The sequence below is a fragment of the Synchiropus splendidus genome, chromosome 18 (genome assembly GCF_027744825.2).
Source record: "Synchiropus splendidus isolate RoL2022-P1 chromosome 18, RoL_Sspl_1.0, whole genome shotgun sequence".
In the NCBI taxonomy this organism is placed as follows: domain Eukaryota; kingdom Metazoa; phylum Chordata; class Actinopteri; order Syngnathiformes; family Callionymidae; genus Synchiropus; species Synchiropus splendidus.
This window is the reverse complement of record NC_071351.1, coordinates 7,167,792-7,187,948: the sequence shown is the minus strand read 5'-3', so window position 1 is coordinate 7,187,948 and position 20,157 is coordinate 7,167,792. Positions and strand designations below refer to the sequence as shown.

General features: G+C 48.4%; 2 protein-coding genes and 1 long non-coding RNA gene across 7 annotated transcripts in view; 2 read left to right on the top strand and 1 right to left on the bottom strand.

Moving 5' to 3' along the window:
* Window positions 1–285: 285 nt before the first annotated feature.
* LOC128750213 (uncharacterized) lies at window positions 286–6,704 on the top strand. Its single transcript, XR_008413035.1, has 3 exons — window positions 286–511; window positions 5,466–5,523; window positions 5,599–6,704. It is a non-coding gene; the product is annotated as an uncharacterized LOC128750213 (long non-coding RNA).
* A 291-nt stretch (window positions 6,705–6,995) lies between these two features.
* LOC128749560 (transcription factor PU.1) overlaps window positions 6,996–20,157 on the bottom strand; it is a 52,792-nt gene continuing 39,630 nt past the window's right edge. For 2 of the 5 annotated variants that reach the window (XM_053849281.1, XM_053849285.1), the window contains 5 exons: window positions 9,595–10,553; window positions 8,577–8,775; window positions 7,876–7,976; window positions 7,662–7,806; window positions 6,996–7,517 (listed from right to left, as the gene is read on the bottom strand). In XM_053849281.1, the coding sequence (XP_053705256.1) occupies window positions 7,210–7,517; window positions 7,662–7,806; window positions 7,876–7,976; window positions 8,577–8,775; window positions 9,595–9,603 (762 nt within the window). In that variant the 5' untranslated portion in view covers window positions 9,604–10,553 and the 3' untranslated portion in view covers window positions 6,996–7,209. The remainder of the gene's footprint in view (window positions 7,518–7,661; window positions 7,807–7,875; window positions 7,977–8,576; window positions 8,776–9,594; window positions 10,554–20,157) is intronic. The other 3 variants (XM_053849282.1, XM_053849283.1, XM_053849286.1) reach the window with 3 other exon arrangements.
* The window catches only part of LOC128749557 (leucine-rich repeat-containing G-protein coupled receptor 6), a 39,178-nt gene continuing 37,772 nt past the window's right edge, over window positions 18,752–20,157 (top strand). Inside the window, exon 1 of the mRNA XM_053849278.1 lies at window positions 18,752–19,377. Coding sequence (XP_053705253.1) covers window positions 19,136–19,377 — 242 coding nt within the window. The 5' untranslated portion in view covers window positions 18,752–19,135. The remainder of the gene's footprint in view (window positions 19,378–20,157) is intronic.

Here is a 20,157-nt window from a genome sequence, read left to right as displayed (position 1 = left end):
TCTGGCCACGCGTCTGCCGCAGCACACGCCAAGGCGAGCGGAGTGTTAACACAGAAATGGTCTCAGTCACCGGCCACAACAATTCATGTCTCACTCTCTTTCTCAACTCTTTTTGGACGACTCCTCCTCTCGCTCTCTCTCTGACTACAGCGGGTCCCTCCCTTCTCTTTCAGTGTCTCTACAGCCCCCTCCTTCTTCTCTCCTTCCCACTTGGCAGCGGTGCCAAAGTGGGCAGGCAGATGGAGGCAAACACAGCCCTGGGCAGAGCGCAGGGCGATCCCGGCCGCCTGACACTCGGACTGCTGTCAGTCTGTGCCGCAGCTCGCCTGTGTCGTGGAGAGCCCACGTCCCTCTGTCACCCTTGTGCGCCGCCAGTAGGAGGGGATTGTACTGAAGGGGGTGTCGCTCTCCGAGGGTGTGCTCCACTCCTCTCTTTTCCCTTCTTCCCGCCATCACGGCCTCTTCTCTTCCAGACTGCCATCCCGGAACGCCGCTCCAGTCAAGTCTCCAGGTATTTTGAGCTTTTTGTGCAGCTTTCTAGTGTCCCTCTGCCTTCACCTCTCTCCTGCCCTCCGTCCCAGGCTCCTATCCTCTTTCCGATGCCACGGCGTACTCCGGCCGCCGCCATTTTGGCTTGGCGGGCACGCCAGGAGAAAGTTTTCCTGAGCTTTCGCTCCCCGCGGCTCACCTTTTATATGCGCTCAGCTCTTGCCGTTGTCTGTGAGGAGGTGGTACGCTGGCTCTCAGCGCGAGACAGGTGTCGCTTGAGACCACCGCGTCCAAGTTTGTCGGTTGCTCCAGAAGTGACAGCCGCGTCCATGTTTGCGCTCTTTCTGTTAATCGGAAGGTGAGGAAGCTCACGGGGAGGCAGCGGCTGTCACGCTGTTTGTCTTGGCGTCTGTTTGTGACACTTCAGTTGAGGCAGATGACACTGCAGTTGAGCAACCGCTCCTACCACCAGCCTTCTTATCTGATGTCTTTGAGCAGTGTGTGTGTGTGACAAAGATTGGTCTCAGGACCTTGCAGAACCACTTGTTGTTTTAGGAATCGATGCTGGCGATGGGTGCAAAAATGGGGTTTGGTGCAAAGATGGCGCCCCCGTGCCACGTGGACGGCCGAGCGTTTTCGCCGACTGCCGCTTGGCCTGTGCAGTCCCCAGTATTTTTCAAAAGAGATAGAAAATGTCTTGTGAATGTCAACATGTGACTGAGCGGAAGAAAAGAAAAGAGATTCCAAAGAGAGAGAGGGAGAGCGAGAGAGAGAGAGAGAGAGACTTCCCCGCCCCTCTGTATCCTCACATGAACTTATCGTGTTTCCTCATAATGTTTCTGAATATTTCTGCTCGAGAGCGTCAGGCTTTTACTTCCTGCTGTCAGCTGATTGGCTGATATCTCGGCTGACCGGCTGCGGGTTTGCAGCAGAGCAACAGGAAGTTCTGGTGCAGGAAGCCGCAGCTGAGGCTCGCCGCTCTCAGCACGCAGCTCCGAACCCCAGCATGCCCTGGGACTGCGCGCTGTAGCATGTGGGCGTGCAGCAACATGCTAGGCATCTGCGCTATCAGAAACATTGGAAACCATGGCAACTCCACAGCTGATGGCCAAAGTGCTGATGCTGCAGGCCTCAGCTGTGGATGGGCCACTTGGCTTCATCGCGTCTTGTGGTCCATACGCTGGCTCCTTCATTCACAAACCTTGGTGGCCACACTGGAGCTCACCCTGAGCAGATCGAAAAGTTCATATTCAACAGTGGCCCTGGAGTCAATAAAACTGGGACAAACAAAAGCCCCACGAATGTGTAGCCTTTAAGAGTTTAAACACCTTGTTTACATGAGATGCCCAACAATGAAAGGAGAGTTGAGACAGCATCACAGGGAATGTTTATAATGAACTCCACTGAGTCAATACAGACATAAGTATCGGGCAGAAGAGGAGGCCCTGGAAGCCTGAGGCTAAGCTAGTGGTCTGTTGTGTCGTGAGGAGGAGCGTGCTGAGCCACAGGGCCTGAAACCTTTGTTGTGGGAGAGAAAAGGTCATGACCTCACTGACACTGAAGCGTCGTTGAACCGCACAAGACGTCGCATATGTCGCCGCTGACGCCTGAGTAGAATCAAATCAGGACGGCACAGTCCCTCAAACTTCTGGTCTGTTGGGAATGACGCAGCGTCTCCTCATGGCCCTCTGTCAATGCCAAGCCCAGAACCTGCTCCCCGACAATCCCAAGGTGCACCTGAGAGTCTGGCAGGGATTTGGAGGGTGAAGGGATCAGAGGGAAGCGAGTGTTGTAATGGACACACCGCAGACACACTGGGAGAGGAAGGGGTCGCTCAGTGCTACCTTCAAATTTAGGTCCTATCAACTGCCAAGTCAGAAAAATGTTTTAAAAAAAAAGCTTTAAATGTAGTGTCCACTATTTTGTGGATACAATGTTTCGGATAAAAGTCCATCTAACTAAATATGTCGGTGTGTTTACTGCACCGTTGTAATTTTCGCAAATCCACCATCAACCTTGACACAATACACCATCAATAACTCTTTCTACTGCATGAAAAATAACTAAAATGAAATTATGACTCGCCTCTGATCTCATTGTGTTGATAAACAACCAGCAAATATTTAAATACAGATTTAGGACTTAACAATGTTATGAGCACATTCTCTGAGACACCACAGCATTGACCAGGGACTTTTAGATTTAAAAAAGGAGGACGAAAGGTAGTGGTGTGATGAAGTCCTGTCTTCATTTTAAAGTGAAGTACATGGCGCCCAACGCCCCCCAGTTGTGAGTGTGGAGCAGCAGTTTGACATGACGCTGTGTGCCTTGTTTGTCGTCTCAGATCTGAACCTTTTCCACGTCCACATGGCCGTGCTCGAGTGTCAGCGAGTCGGACTTGGTGTCGGGGTCAGAAGCGCGCAGGAGTGTGGTCGCGGTGAAGTGTTTCTGTGAGCCGTGTGTTTGCGCCGGGTTAATGAGGATACCACGCCAAGCATCAAAGAGACTGGCCGTCCTTTGATACAGATCAGACCCCGCTCAGGACACTGAGGAATCCACACGGCCGCGCTCTTGTGTGGAACACCTTCAGGTCTCAGGGCAGGAGAGCAAGAACAACCCGATCTCCTTGGCACATGGTGGGACAAATAGCGATGCCATCATGCTCTCAGAATATGCTTGGGATGGACGGTCATTTTGCGAGTCAGACTGTCTTGCTAGGCCTATTTTGGCCAGGTGTCATGGTAGTCCAGCAGAGCATTGTGAGTCTTAGCAAGGCGGCATTAGTTGAGACTGCTATATCCTGCGGTAATGCCTCATGCCGTCCAGGAACCTCAGGAGCGAAGGGTCATGCTGCTGCTCACAGGTGTTTTTAGGTCTTCAAAGGCATTCCCCACACCTTTGTCACGCCTGCAACATTCTCTTGGGGTATTTTCTAGCATGGCTGAATCCGTGTTGAGTCTTAAGGTAAACTTCCACTTCACATGAGCAAGATCTCCAACACTTTTTGTGTTGGTTTTTGCGTCTTCACCGCGGGTCAGAAGCTCATTGGTTAGGTCGCAGAATTCTACCCCAACAACACATGACTCAGGAGGAGCTGGGCTGCCAAACCGGACGGACCATTCAACGTTTGGGCATTTTGGTGGCCGACATTGCCACCTCCTTCCTGCTCTCAGTCACATTCTGCTTGCCACACACACACAGCAGAAAGAGAGCGAGGGACGACAACCACCACTGACCGTCTGGTGCCCACTCGGCTACATTCACGGCAACCATTTATCACGCCCGGCTGACAAGAAGCAGCGGCACCGACACAGGCCTGGTTTTCTGGTTTCAGCCCGGGATTTAAGTAGTGAGTGTGAATGCAGGCGATTTCTCTTGCTCATATCAAATCGAAAACATCAAACCAAAGCAGAACCATTGAAATGACAAACAGTAAAAACGCCCCTCAACGAAGGTGCGTTCAGGTCCAGGGGTCCTGCTTTCGCTGCGTGGAGAGACTCATGGGCACACTCAGATGTTCCTCCTCCACGTCTCCATCTGCCTCCAGCATGGACCAGCCCTTGTTTCTGGACCTGATCAAACTGCAGCGCGGGCTCCGGCGTGCTAACCACCGCGCGGGTGAACTCGGATGCAGCTGAATGCTAATTTATGCAAGAAGCGTCGCTGGCGTGCCGTTTCCCCTGGAGGCCCCGGTCTGGCACTTGTTAACCCTTAAAGAACCTGCCAGAGTGTGGTCCTGCCAGGGTCCAGGACAACACGCAGCTGAACACTGAAGTGAAGCTGACAGCGTGAGCTGAGTGGGACGCCAATCACATGCACAAACAAATCTGAACAAATATAAATACGAAGATAGTTTCCAGGTCTGAGGACGCAAACCTTCATTTCATAAAAGTCAGAAAATGTGATTTTTTTTAAATGGTAAATTTTTGTATTTTAGAATACAATACATATTTTAGAATACAATTGTAGAAGAAAAAAAAGACCTTGACTTTAAATATAGTTTGTTCACAAAAAACTCAGAAAAAAAATACATGTACAACGCAGCAGATAAACTGTAAACAGAGGTGGCGACGGTCAGTAGCCAGAGGTGGTGCGCATGAGACGTGTTGTCAAGGAAAGTGCACAAGCAGCAAATTCCTTTTTGACCAAAGTGACGCTGGGGATTTCACTTAAAAAGACAAGAGGATAACTGGTGTCACAACCCACCTCCTCTCCAACTCCTTCTGTCTTTAAAAACACCCCGACTGCGTGACGACAGTGGTCGCGATTGTCCCTCTGTCTGTTGCGCTGCAGTGTTGACAAACAATGATGATGTCACAACAAGCTCCAGGCGGTAGGTTTCACACCGGCACACCACACAAACTCACTCCTCCCTTCACTGGAAGTCCAGACCTCCTCGTGTCCCGAGCGCTCATCTAAAAATGGCCGACGCAAACACCGCCATCTCGTGCCTCCTTGTTTTGTTTCGGGGGTCAGACTCCCGGACTCGTGTTGGATCAGCTGGCGACGGCCATGTTTGAAGGGTGGTGTGTGTGTGTGTCTGTGGAAGAGCCCGATTCAGCATTTGGCAAAAACGGGGACGAATTCCTGGCAGGGTTCCCTCGGCACTTCTCCTTCCCTCTCTCTCTGGCTCAGTCCGGCAACATGGCCGAGTTTGAGGAAGCCAGCTCGTGGTGAGTTTGGCGAGGCACAAACCTGTGTGCCGATTCTTTATTCTGCTGCTTCATCACGACAACACGCCAGTGTTGGACACAGTTGTACCTTCATCACATGCACAGTTGCACTTTTATCCCCTTTTATCCTAAATGTGTACGAAAAAATGTCACCAATCGAAAAGGCCAGATGTATTTTACATTTTTTTTCGACCGTGTGAGGCAGACTTTTCAGCACGTATAACTCAGTTATTATAAAATTATAATCCATTTGCTTTATTTTTTACATGTTCTGCTACTATGATTGTCTTGTTGTCATTGCAGTTCTGCCCCCTGGCGGCCTCCGGACGCACCAGCAGGGGTCGCTGTCCTCGGGGCTGAGGTAGTAGATTGAATAGTTGTGGGGTTCTGTGACCTCTTCTTGAGATAACTATACAATCTACTGTCTTTCCCAAAGAGACAGCCCGTCGGCCGCAGCTGCCCTCGCACCAGAACCATGCGCCGGGTTTGGCCTGAGTCGGGCTGAGGTAGTAGGTTGTATAGTTTGGTGGGTGTGACGTCACCCGGCTGCGGTGATAACTATACAGTCTATTGCCTTCCCTGACTGGGCCGCACGCACGCGCTCCAGGAGCCACACGAACAGCCGTTCTTTCCTCAACTTTCTTTGGTGATTCTGGATCGGTTTAAATAAAACAACCACCTTCATGTCATGTGCATCAACTTTGTAAACGTGTAGAGAGTTGCAACAGAAAGTCGCTTGCGCCATCTAGTGGCGAAGGCAACACCTCGCTTGTTTGGTTGCATGTGCTCGATCATGTTTTCCCCCCGATGATTTTATTGCCATATTAATCGACCTGACTAAATACTGATGATGGCAAAAATGATCTTATAATTATTGTATTTTACATTGTATTCAAGAACATTGTTGTTATATTACCAGGATTATTTTAAAAAATGTATTTTATTGACCACTTTACCGCCTGTAGCAACAAAGAATGATTATTTATTTTTGTATTTTAACGTCGATCAGTGATAGTTCAGATGCTACGTACAGATGGAAAATATTGTATTTTCAGGAATCATCTGGCAAATATGGTCACATTAAAAGGTTTTATAATCACATGGTCATAATGGAAATGTTTCAATTATCATGAGGCTTTTGTTCGATCTGCTTTCAGTTCACTGCCAGGTGTGAGGACAATTCATTTCTCTTCTCAGAATGAGCAGCTCACATTGTGCTGTGTTTCCCCCGACAAGAGAAGTACAGAAGCTTGAAAAGAACAAGTGCTTCCAGTCGCTTACTCTTCGTGTTCACTGTTCATGATGGAGGTGATTTTGCCTGTCAAGTCTGTGTAACTGTCTAAATAAAACAGACTCACCATCCGCGAAGGGACGCTCCAAGTCGGTCCTGCGCTCCTTATTTGCTGCCTTGGTTTTGGATCCAGTCCTCTGGGTTCCTCCCACTGACTCCCTGGGTCAGACACAAGAGAAGCATCCAGGTTCAGTTTTGCGCTCAATTTTGGACAGTAAGAAGTTCCAATGTTTCAGTACAAAACATAGTCTGAACAAGAATATCAGCACGACAGTAAAGAAAACACAATAAAGGCAGGTAAAAAGTTGTCTTCAGTTTTTCTTCACTGAATCACCATCGTATCACAGGCTAGAAGTTGTGATCGAACAGACATGGCAATTCAACATTTTAGTATAATTTGAGGCCGAAGAATGAAATTATTTTCCTCGCCAAACACGTTTGGAAGACGTTTTGGGAGGAATTCATTCACTGGAAGTACCTTCTTTTCCTGCTGCGCTGCTCCAGAATAAAAGCTTGAGCTCGTGTTTTTGTTTGAAATCTTTATTTAAAATGCAGAGTGACAAGGAAGTTAGTCAAACTCAAACAGTGTGAAGAGGAACATGATGAAACATTGAAAGACATTTCTACTTATAAAGCAGAGTTGACATGAAAACCTATTAGATTTACCCAGAGGCCCATTCAGACACACCAACGCCGATTCAACCTGTGGCTTTTGGAAATACGCAGTATTCGACGTGTCAAGCCACAGAAGCCTTCTCACAATGTGCTCGAGTCTCCTTGTAATCCTCGCAGTGTCTTCTCCTCGAAGCGATAGGTGAGCTTCCTCTTGACCTTCTTGATCTCCCCGGTGCGGGAGTAGTTCCGCAGCGCTCGCGCCATCTTCTGATAGGTCATGGTTTTGCGGTTGCCCTTTCGACGGCCCCACATCTGAGCCAGACGCTCCTTGTTTTGGGAGGAGAACTGGAAGGTTCCGGAGGACGACTGGACCCACCAGATGCAGCTTTGCATGGACGGCGTCTGCAGCATCTCGTACAGGAACTGGAACAAGCGCTCCTTCCTCTTTCCTGTCGAGGGAGGAAGTGTGTGCTGAGTGACGCGTGTTACATGCGGCTGACTTCCTGTCCACACAGGGAGGAATGGCAGTACCACTCACTTCAACCTGCTCTTTCAATAAGATGTAGTGTGAAAAGTGTGTGGAGAATCTGGACCTGCGAGCGGCGGTGAGCTCGCCGAGCCGTCCTTGTCGGAGGACGGAGATGGCGGGTCCCGGTACCCGGGGTACTCCTGGTACTGGGAGCTGCTGGACAGGGAGTCGGAGTCGACGTAGAGGCTGGCGTCGTAGGGAACGTGATTCTGTCACACACGTGTCACACAGTCACTCATACCGTGAGTCGCGCACCCACAGAACGTTGCTGCACTCACCCGACTGTTGTCATGGTGACTGAGCCACGCAGGGGGTGGAGCTTGTTCTCTATAGTCCTTGATCGGGGTCACATAGCCGGGCCACTCCAACCAGCTGTTCTCTGGAAGACAGCAACTAAGTTAGGGCGTCTTCCTATGATGTCAAATCTCATTTGTATTACCACTTATCCCATGGACATCTTCAACTCATCTTCATCATTTGCTCCCCACATGTTTCATTTTTAATGCCATTGTTCAGTCTTTTAATCCTTTGAATCACAGCAAATGTTTTGAAACGTAATTCTGTTGTAACTTTTTGAGCTCAAATTTGGACATTTTAATCCAATAAACATTTTAGCTCACTATTCTCCCTCTTTATTTATGTCGGTCTCATTCTCGGAATCTTATATTTTTGTCTCATAATTGTGACATTTGTATCAATGCAGTGCTGTCGTCTCTAAATGTGACTTTCATCACCACAATCTCACAGTCATCTCACATTTCATTGACCATGAACCAGCATGTGTCACTTCACCATCACCCGCTCCCTCACACTTTTCACCATTGTTCTTTGATCTTTACTCCCATTTTTGCCTGGCGGTCTCACAAGTTGCCGCTTCTTCCACTTGCAATTTGAGTCTCACGCTGGGCAACAACAGACAAGATAATCTGGGGAAAACACCACAAGGAAGCGGCCGAGCTTTTGTGATCTCTGGACTCACCGGTGACTCGCTCCCCCTGGTGGACGGGGTGCGTCGGAGCCACTGGGCTCTGGGTGCAGAGCGCCGGCTGGACCTCCAGAGAGTGCTCCTGCAGATACTCCTCCAGGACCTCCAGGTCCACCTCAGTGCAGGAGGATGGGTCGGGGCCACTCCAGGACCCCCGCACTCCAGACAGCCGGAACTCAGTCACGAAAGACATCTGGGTTTCAAATCACAGCGACATTGTCACAGTGTAGTGAGGCCTCTTCTCAAGGACGGGACAAGTTCATTGCAGTTAAAACTGTCTCAATACGAAAACACGAACTTTAAATATGACGAGTCATTGACTTGGATAAAAAGAAAATTTCCAACCTCCAGGCAGAGCAATTTGGACCAGTGTTTTCTGGTAATTCATAATGTACTCACTCAGTTTTAACTCCAAATTTGTGACACAAGTATTGTTTTATTTTGCTATTTTTTTTCCAACCTCATGTAAGATTTTTGGACCCGAATATTTTAGAAGTCTCTGTTTTGTCACTTGACTTCACCAGCGTGACTTTGATCTCTTCACGCTCGTTCACATTTTTAGTCACCATTTTATTGTCTCAAATTTCATTTTTTGTGACGTGATTTGTCTATTTCAGATTTACTTTCAACCCAGTGTAATTTTTGTCAGCAAAATGAAGCAACATCACATCATAGTTTGATAATACAGACTATAGTACATCAGAAAAACAATGAATAAAAGTTTTTTTTTTCAAGATTAGAACAAAAATCATGTTAAAGTATTATATATATATATATATATATTGCACATACATATATATTATATAAATATTTATTACATTAGTTTTTACAGTTATTATGAAGAAATGATGAGGAAAATATTGAAATATGTCATTGAATACATGATAATAATCTCACTGAAAATATAAATCATAAGCGCATTTATAAACCTGATGTCTTATTTATCCGATAACTTGATGGTGCTCCACTCCACTCTAAGCACTTGGATGTTTGAAGAATGTGGCACACTCACCATCTGCATCGCTCCAGGAGCAAGTCTGACCTGAGAAAGCCTGGTGACCGGACAGTGGGCGCTGACTCACTGAGTCAATCCAGACGGAGAGGAATGACAGTCCCAGCAGAAGGTCGTGACCTCTTCCTTCAACCCTCCGACAGCAGGACCTCTGGTGTGTGTGTGTGGTGCTGCACCTGAGCGACACCTCTTATGCTCCTGACGGCCATGCCCCTTCGGTCAGAGGCACAGGTGGACTGGGCGGGGCTTCAGCGTCATCATAACAATTCTATTATTGGAGTCTGTACAGAACGGAGGTGGGCGACATCTATACTCGATGGTTGAGGAAGGAACGTTTTTGATACCAGTGTAAAATGATACAACACAAATTTCAGTTTAAAAAGAAATACGTATTGAGATAAAACTTTGTAGAAAAAGTGAGAATGCGACCATGAGAAGTCATGAGATAAGTCATATTTACAATTAAAAAATGAAAAAAAAAACACAAAATGATGCGCAAATATGAGAAGTCAAAAGGTCTTATAATGTTGCATCGAAAGTCAACAAGGAAACTGAAGTAATAAATGAATTTAAAAAAGAATTTTAAATATGAACCTCATTTTTAAAAAAATATAACACATTCAAACTGAGGGATGTCTTAAATTAATTTCCATACAAATAAATAACCTTTGTACAAAGCCCCCGTAAACCTCCGTCTGGTCGTGGGAAGGCTGCATATGGCCCCGAGCCACACCCATGTAATGCAGGTCTGACGTCAGCAGCCACACATTCTGTGAGATCACTTCACTTCAGAAAAGAGTCGTGACGTCGTCTTCAGGCGGCAGCAGCGGTGGGGAAGTCAGAAACAAGTGTGTCACCTGGTGCCGCCTGACTTCTCACCTGCCACCGTAGATTCCAGCTCGGGCCGACCAGCCTGGGAGTGAGGCGGGGAGGAATTTCCCCTCTGACGCTGGCTGCACCTTCATAAATGAAAAACAACATAGGTGCTTAACCCTTGAGCTTCTCATATGGAATTCAACAACTTCAGCTTTAAGTGGGGGAAGGGAGGAAAGTGAAAGTGAACCTAGACGAGTCAAAGAGAAAGGGTTCACACCGATTATTATAGTTAAACATTGATGGTTATTTTTGACGTTCAAAATAACTTTCTGGGATATATGAAGTCCTACGCTCTAAGAGACAGAAGCTCAGGCATCCAGGAGGAACTCAAAGTTGAACGACTGTGTTTCCCTCCCTGGGAGGAGGCCCCGGGGCAGGCCTGGTGAAGACATGGAGGTGCGGGCCTCTTTAGTTCAGCTGCTGCCCCCTCGACCTGACCTCAGCTAAGTTAAAACCGAATTGACAAAAAAAAAAAAAAAAGATGGCTGCGGCGCTCCTGAGCTGAATATACAACATGACGATTGGTGTCAGTTGAATTTATTATGCCAACAAATACTTTGCAGCCCGTCGGACTTTACAGCAGAAATCCATCACCATGAAATATGAGCGTCATGTTTACAGCTGGAACAGCCAATCGGCACCGAAGAGTCACAGAAGACAGCTGCTGATTTATGAAATGAAATTGAACCATGAAAAACATGTCTTTTTTTCATGGTCTTACAGTGGAAGAAAAGCCATTTATAGGACAAAACATGAACTTTTTTGTTGTTCGTTGAATTTGGGATCAGGTCGTGGTCGTGTGTTTTGATCCCAAATTAAAATCTCTGACGCGCATCAAAAAACCTCGACAGCTGCTGAGACTAGGGTCAAACGGGGCACGTTTGATGGTCATGTGACTCAACAGTGCAGAGGCCACAAACTTGTCAGACCAGAAGTGGTTTGAGGATCTAGGAAGTGATGTTCCTGTAAACCACGCGTGATGTCATGAGGCCTTGCAAACAACATGGCTTCCTGTAAAGCTGAGCTCCAGAGGCTGAGGCGGGCGAACACGAACGCGTCGCTGAATCAAATCGGTGGCGTCAATTTGAATAGATTCAGTGTTCATTCAAATGTCCTTATCAATTCCACATGAATGTGTGTCCCACATGAGCCCATCTGCCGTCGCCGGACACGTGTGGTTGTCAGGGCGTTTGCAGATAAACAAAGATCAGTTGGAGGATAAGAGCTGGCGCGGTGAAGGCGGCAGCGGCGGCGGCGTCTTTCCCAAATAAAAATAACTTCAAACAAGCTTTAAATAAATGAGTGATAACACTGTTTGGAAAAACCCGCTGAAGTGGGTGGCGGTTTGAATTAGTACAACTCTGCACCTGGAGGACTGAACAAGAGATAAGAGGAGGGACCCTGGGACGCGAGTGGCGGGATCTGAACCAAGAATGTAAACCAGCATGACGAATAGCTCAGGCGTCCATGGTTCACCAGGGTGTGGCGGGGCTTTCATGAGGCCACCAGGAATAGCGGAACATGCAACTTTTCAAAGAGAAATTGGATTATTTTTGAAAACAAAATCAAGCTTTGGTGGAACAACAACTACGCAGTAATTCCTCAGCAGATTTGATCCCCTCAAGGGAGATTATTTCAACGCTCCCCGACACATTTCACTCCATGACAGGCTTAAAGTACATTTCAAGTACATATATATCATGAAACAACCGTAAAATATTGTGTGGGATACTTAAATTTCAACCCATTCCCAAGTCCTTATTTCAGGCAGAATGCAAAAAGAATGGCAGGTGAAGAAACTTCACAATGTGAAGAAGGAAAATCCTCAAGTTCTGGAGAATGGTGACGACTGTTCTGTCACACTCTTTGACTTTGAGCTAATTTGTAACGTTTTTATACCTTAGTCTTTGTGTACTCGGTGTGTGTGTGTGCGCAGGTGAGATTTGGTCAGCCGTCTGAACTCAGCTCACTTGTAATGTGTAACGGTTTGGAGCCCGGCAGGTGAGTGTTGACCGCAGCAGTGTGATGTGCGTGTGCGTGTGTGTGTGTCCAGGTGTGGTGTGTTCGCAGTTGTAGCCAAACTAGATCATTAATCTAGGCAAATAACCTGCATGCAAACTGCAGGGACTTTCCCCGAGGACCAACAACAACAGTGTGCGTGTGTGAGGGAGCGAGAGAGAGAGATCAAGCTATTTTGAACAAGAAGAACAACTTAGCTAAAGCTTGGAGGGGGGGGAGAGAGGGGGCGATGATGATGGCGTGATGTCAGCGACCCCCCCTGCTGGTGGAGGCCAGGTGAGCTTCAACAGTTGGGTTTACGGTAAACTTGCCAGAGATGTGTATGCAAAACCTGCGGTGGCCTGGTGCCACGAGTGTTGACCCGTGCCGCTGACTTCTACACTTCCTCCAAATGATTCAACACCCACTTCCTCAAATCCAGGTGGAATTGAAATAAAGGTGCGGTCAGCTTCAGCACCATCAGGCGACCTGTTCGGGTACCAGTTAGGAGAACCGGGTGACATGGTTCAAGGAGGGCTGGCCCCAGCTCGAGAAAAAGGAGGTCACTCAGGAGGGGAGACCTATGGCCAAAGAGGCCCTCAACACCTTGGGCAAGGGTAACTTCTTCACACCTGGGGATTATGAGGCCCTAAGCTAAGGATCTAAAAATATGGAGATTGTTCAGGAATCCTCCAATGGTCCCTCCCTGGGATAGGCCCACTAATGTCTGGGTTTCCTCTAGACGTCTTCAGTATGATTTGAATCCGAGGCGTGCCTGCTGCTACTAGTCTCCCAGTCTCTAGCCAACTGAACCCAGGGGTCAGAACACAGAGCCTGGCAGCTGGAGTGCTCGCCATCTCCTACTGTTCCAACCACAGCAGGACCAGATCACTTGGACACGGCAACAGATACAGTATCTCCATACAGTCCACAGCCAGAATACTATTCATCATTTTAAATGGGAATTCTGCCGATAAGAAGCGGGATTGGGAACAGGCGGGATGCCGCATTCCCACGGAAGAGAGCGCGAGTCCAGCAGCAAATCTGTGGTCTCAATAAACACTCATAAAACGCACACTCCTTATCTGGCTAACACATAAACCCCAGAGCAGAGATGGGACATAAATTGCTTGTTTCCACAGTAAGATAAGAGACGAGCGAGTTGACGTGCAGATGGGTTGCTTGCACCGAACACTCGTGTGCTGCATCTTCAGCCAGGAGCTGCCTGTCGCACACCTCACAGTTAAATCTATTCATCAATTAAAAACAATATTTATATCCTTTTAATATGATGAATTATTGAACATATTTTTATTGCATTTATTTTTCAGGATTGTTTTTTAATTACATGGTGGAAAAATGGTTAGTTGCTGTCAATGAAGATTTAAAATAAAAATAAATAAAATGTTAAATGTTGGCCACAAGAGGGCACTGTCAAACAGTCGAAGCAAAGCACGCGTTTGAGATGCCAACAATGACCACGATTGTGCACAGTATGATGTCACGCAGTCCACATGAACCCTGCCATCATCAAAGCCCAAATGTTGCGGCGCAATCCTCATGGAAACTGTCCAGGAGAGTGAACTCTTCATCCCCTTGGCATCATAAAAACCAAACTGAATTCAACAAGAATTCCTTTCACTTCGATTCAGACCATTTGTTCCGGCGTGGTGGAGTGGAAACAATGACTCGTCAGAGCAAACCAAAAAGCTCAACAAAAGGAACAATCGGGTGGTTTCAACGTTGTAAAACACGAGTCGGGTCCATGCAGAATGCAGCTCCAGACTAGCCGGGACTAAAACCCGTAGAAATGAGAGTCTTCTCTTGCGCCTTGGAGAAGGTAGAAACCCAAGTTCACTTGGAGTGAGACTCACTGAAGCGCTGAGTTTAAACTCCGAGATCAAACCCACGTCCATGCAGTCACATCCTTGTGCAGGACTCGGTTCAAACCCACTTCCATGCAGTCACATCCTTGTGCAGGACTCGGTTCAAACCCACTTCCATGCAGTCACATCCTTGTGCAGGACTCGGTTCAAACCCACTTCCATGCAGTCACATCCTTGTGCAGGACTTGGTTCAAACCCACTTCCAGTCAAATAAAAGAGCGACTTGCTCAAAGGTGGGAGGCTTTCTGCCCACTTCCTGTTGGGCCAGTAGCAGCGCACAAAAGAACTCAGATGTGAAGATTCACATCCAGTTCCTGTGGTCAAAAGAACTCGGTCAGATGTGTGAGACTTTGAGTCAGTCCCACTTCCTGTCTGGCACACTGCATGACAGACACTCATTCAGATGTAATTCCATACATCAGAACCACTTCCTGTCCAGCTGCTTCTGTCATAATTGGGTCTCGACATAAAACCTCAGGGCAAACTCAGGACTCAGAAGTGGTCAAATTTAACGCCCCCAGTGACTTGACTCGACTGTCAACATGACGGTTCTCTCTCATCAAGTCAAATCTCACAGACGAACGCTTGAAATGCTTGTGGTTGATGGAGTAATTCTTCCCTCAGACAGAGGGTGGCATCATTCCACCAGACCAGTCACAGTCTGGATCCACCCAGCACAGTTCACGGCCACCGTGTGACGGTTCTGAACCACTATTGTAATCTGGCTCCCAGTAATTCTACTTTGCGGCAGCCTCACTTTTCTTCTAACAGCTGTAATAATAGCAGCGGCTGGCCTGCCTTTCTCAGCCAGACGGGGGACTCAGCGGCGGAGTCCATGCTCCGTGCTGAAATGAGCTAGCACGAATCCAGTCGTCACTGAAACGTCAACCAGCGGATCTTAGAGGGTGCTGTGCATTCCAAAAGTGGCTCTTGAACTTGTTATCAGACAGTCGATCAAAATTTGTTTTCACACCGGCGAAACTCAAGTACCATGCTCTTCAGCGGCTCTCAGAGAAGATGAACCCCAGTCAGGCACCTGATTCCCAAATACACGGAGCGCCTCATCCGCAGTCCTGTGACTCTCGCACACACACAAACGCACAAAAATCAACAAGCCACTCAAAAACACACACCCCATGATTGGAGCCCTGCAGGCGCGGCTCGGAATATCATCAAACACAGCGTCGCCCGGTGTACAGGCGCGGACCTGTCGGCCTTCAAGAGTCGATTTCAGCGCTTGTGTTCCACACTGTCACGACAGAGAAAAACAGCCGAACAGAGGTCACGTTTCCACAACATTTCAGCCTTTCAGATGGTCGGCTCGGCTGAGAATCGAAGTCTGCTCTGATCGATTTTGGCAGCCTTCATCCACCTCCAGCTGAGGTGATGGTTTCAGCCGTCTCTGAGACCTACCATTGTCTCGCTGATCCCCTTACCTCATCCCTCCTCTCGCTCCACCTTTCTTTTATTCACTCCTCGCCTTTGTACAGCAAGAGTGACGGCGGGAGTGAAAAGCTAGGGAACACACCTGTCGCCATGGCCGACCCACACCGCCTCACCTGCTTCTGCCTTCAATAAGTAAGTACGCAGGAGGTTTAGCGTCGTCGGCACACAAAGTGCCCTCAGTCAAGTGGGTCTGAAGAAAGTGCCCCTGAGACGACAGTTCTTATGTGATGTGAGGACTTTCTTTTGGAGGGAGAAGCGTGAGGGTGGGTTCTTCTCAATGAAGCCACCTTGGCGCTCAGCACTGCTGAACTGTGGGTATGTGTGTATCCCCAGGTAGGCCACGGTGAGTGCCCCCGAGTCAGCGTCAGGTGTCAGGTAACTACTTGTCTTTGTGTCTTCAAGGCTGCCGTGGCTTGGATTGTGTTTCCAGCCCAGAGAGCAGCGCGAGGGAGGGAGAGAGACCCCCTTTGATCTGATGGCGGGAGTCAGTACAAAGAGAGAGAAAATGAGCGTGGACGTTTCAAGGACGATTCAGCACCAACGACGGGCAAGTCCAGTCATGTGACCCCAAGGCCCCACACGCCTTGATGATACAAATTTCAAAATTCATTTGAGAGTTGTTGCCAAGCTGTGGGCCATGTGTAAACTGGTCAAGGGCCACAAATGGCCCCACAGCCGAGCTTTGGACAATGGCAACAGCGAGTGAGATCTTCAGTTCAGTTGTTCTGGCAGCAGGTTTCATGTCAGGAAGTGACTTCACACCGAGTGTGTAAACCAAGTGATGCCCTCTGCTGACACCAAACACCTGCCAACTCATCTCTGAGTCACCGTGGATGCTGACCAGCAGCTGCCGCAGGTGACGACTCGCCCACGCTGTGACCGTGGCTTGACCCGCGCTGCGTCCGAGCAGGTGTGACCCAAACATACTCGGAGCGGCGAGCAGCGAACCAGGTTTTACAAGATGTGTTCATGAAAGGCTCCCCTTGGGGGGCCAGACAATTAAGTATAAACTTTGAGGCGGAATATGCAGGTGTGTGTGTGTGTGTGTGTGTCCTCAAGTGGGCGTGCAGCTGGACCACTCCTGCAAACTATCAAAGGATCTTCCCGAAGGCAAACACTGTTCTCCAGGAAAGAGATCCATTAAAAAATCATCGCTGCAGGGAAGAGGAGCAGAAGGTCTCCCCAGAATGAATTGAGTAACATGGCTGCCCATGGTCAGAGGAGGTCATGTTTGGTTTGGAGGCCCTTGTACTGGTGACCCCCACTTGTGGAGGCAGAGCCGGACTGGACCTTGGTGGACAGTGGCCATGACGCAGAGATATGTGCAGTCATAATATTCAGGCCGACAATGGACAGAGCAGCAACAACAGACATTCCACTACAAAGAGGAGAAAAGGAGAGAACAGAGGGAGAGCAGAGAGGGAGAGAGGAGGACTCTGAAAGAGGTTTTGTGGGTCGTAACAAAGACCCCTCAGAAAACACAGCGGCATCGGAATGTTAATTAATTAATGAGAAACTATTCAGCCCGCCGTGGCGGGAGAACGACAGAGGAGACAGGGGCGCAGAGCAGAAGGCGGCTCTGCACTCAAACGCTTCCCCGGCAAAAACATTCTTAAGATTCAACATGGGAGTGGACGTCCCCGCGCGGCCCAAGCATCGGTTCCTGTCAGGAAATGAGACGGGTGAAGTTGCTGCAGGTGGTTTTTGAATCATTCATATTTCACTGAAAATGCAAAACTCACTTCATTTTCGACAAACAAAGCTTTTGTGCGATCGTTTGTCGCAGCGATAGATTTTTGGGGAGTTGTGCAACTTCCTGTGCAGGTGTACGGCATGCAAGGCGAGGATTGTGTAAGTTCTTGTATTTCTCTGGAGGCCGAACAGATGCTGCGTACACCCGAGGTTGTTTCACAGCGGAACATTATATGTTGTCCAGGAGAGGAAACCCGCCTGTGATGGTTTAGCGGGGGTCTCCAACTGACCGAACTGACAAAGGGGCCGCAGTGGTGCAGGTTTTTCTTCCAACCCATCAAGCACACACAGTTTTACCAGTCCGAAACAGCTGAAACAAAGAGCACCAGACACACACGACCAACTGATAACAGTCTTCAGACACCTGAGTGGCGAAAAGGTGACGGGCTGGGACAAAAACCTGGACCCACTGCAGCCCTTTGAGGACCGGTTTGAGACCCCTGGTTTAGAGGGACGACCAGCAAGATGTGAAACGACTCACTTTTGTCATGGCTTTTTCTCTCAGACGGTCGAATGGTTTCATTGTAACGTAAATATGGAGAGCTTTTATCATGCTTTTTAATAATAATAAACTGTTTACAAGGCTCTTTGCTTCATCGATAACACCTCTTGGGAAAGGTTTTCATTTTGTTAAAGATTAAAACATGCCCAACCACCTTCTTCATTTTACTGTTTTCCAAAATGCCTTTTTTTTAAACCCAGAATTATCTTCTTGTAAACATTTTTTAAAAATATTGACCTGATTTTTCTCATTTTTTGTTTGACTATTTCTTCCCATTTTAAAACTCAACACTTGGCGTGGACCAGGAACCTCGGTGGTGGCTTGGTGGTGAGAAGATAAATGTGATATCCAGATCACTGTGAGGAGGGCAGCTGGCATTTTTACCGGACCTCTCTCGGTGGAAGTGTGAGCGCGAGTGTAAGCGGATACACGCGTTTCTGGGCGCCAGTCACTCACAAGCTGACATTTGTCGTGGTCAACCAAATGTGCGGCAAATCCACCCCCCCCATTCTGCCACGGGAACTTGAGAAGGTGTGACCATGAGACAATAGGTTTCTGGAGACCGGAGGGTGCTGAAGAGTCAAATTCCCTTTCAATCTCACCCCAGACTCACAACTCCAGTGGAGCAATTAATGAAAAGACAGAGAGCGAGGCAGAGGGAGAGTGAAGAGCCCCAGAAGCTGGAGCCCCTCCTACCTTCCAGTGATGCTCCAGCCCATCCCTAAATCATGGGCCAATGGGGGCAGCTCATTCACAACTCACAAGCTTCACTACAATAGGTAAGGAGAGAGAGGCAGAGAGATAAATCCAAGCAGAAAGAGAGGGCGCGGGATCGACTCTTGGGGGGCTGAAGACGATGAGAAAGCTGAGAGAAGAGTGAAAGGACAGCAAGGGGAGAAGCCAACCCTCTGGAATGAAGTGCTGACTGACAGCCTGACACAGAGGGGATTAGACTTTGAAGAGAAGGACGCGATGAGGAGGTGGAACGTGTGAGGAACGTCCAGCAGAGAAGAAGAAGACAGAGGAGCTGCACAGAGTGTGAGAGCAGACCTCTCCGGTGGAGAAGCTTGAGCAGGTGACGATGCAGACAGGTGGACACATGCAGCGATTGCTCCTGGCTCTCAGCCTGGCTGGGAGCGTTTGGGCTACAGCCCCGGGAGCTTGGGGCTATGGACGGATCAAGGACAGACAGGGATCAACGGGAGCCACTTTGTGCCCGGCTCAGTGCCAGTGTGAGGAGGACGGGATCTTTGTCATGGTGGACTGTTCGGAGTCTGGACTATCATCGGTGCCGATGGACCTCAGTCCCTTCACTACATACCTGTGAGTAACACACCTGATGCTTCAACTCACCGAAAACCCTGTGGAGGTCAGATCATCCCCCGAACAGGGACACATCCATTTGTGCAGAGTTTAACTCTCACATCGGCAACACAGCGACAGTAGTCACACAGAACAGCCCATCACTCCAAATGCTTTACCTTGAATTTCAAGCACCTTTGGTGACAGTGGCTCGTGGAAAGTGCACAATGATGTGCGATTCTTACAACACATATCACAACTCTGACCTGCAACAGAGCTGAATGGCACACATCTAAATGAGTCCCAGAGACTTGAGAACACGTCGAAACCTTTTAAAGACGTTGAGTTGCTCAGACTGTTGACTGGGTTTAACTCCACTACAGATGAAACCAACGTGAAAAAAAAATAAATCAAGATTCGTATCCTGGAACAGGGATGTGCTTGTTTGTCAGAGACCTCTTCTTCCCTCAAATGTGGTTTAAACCTTGCAGCAGGTTCAAGGTTGTCCCCCAGCTGCAGTGGGTCAGTACCTGAGGAAGAAGTAGCCTCAGGTAAAGACTGAAACAAGATTAGAAATAACTTTTAGAATGACTAGAACCGCTGCTCCTCCAAGAGAAGCGAGTTGCGGTGTCTTCTCAGACTGTCTCCTGGACTTCTCTCTATGCCTCCAGAAGCAGAAGTTAGTATCTGGGGAGGGGGTTGTATGGCTGCTGCCCCCGTGACCTGATCTCAGACAAGCGGAAGACAATGGGTGGATGGAAGTAACCGGGTGGTGAAGGTACCAATGTGGACAACAAAAGA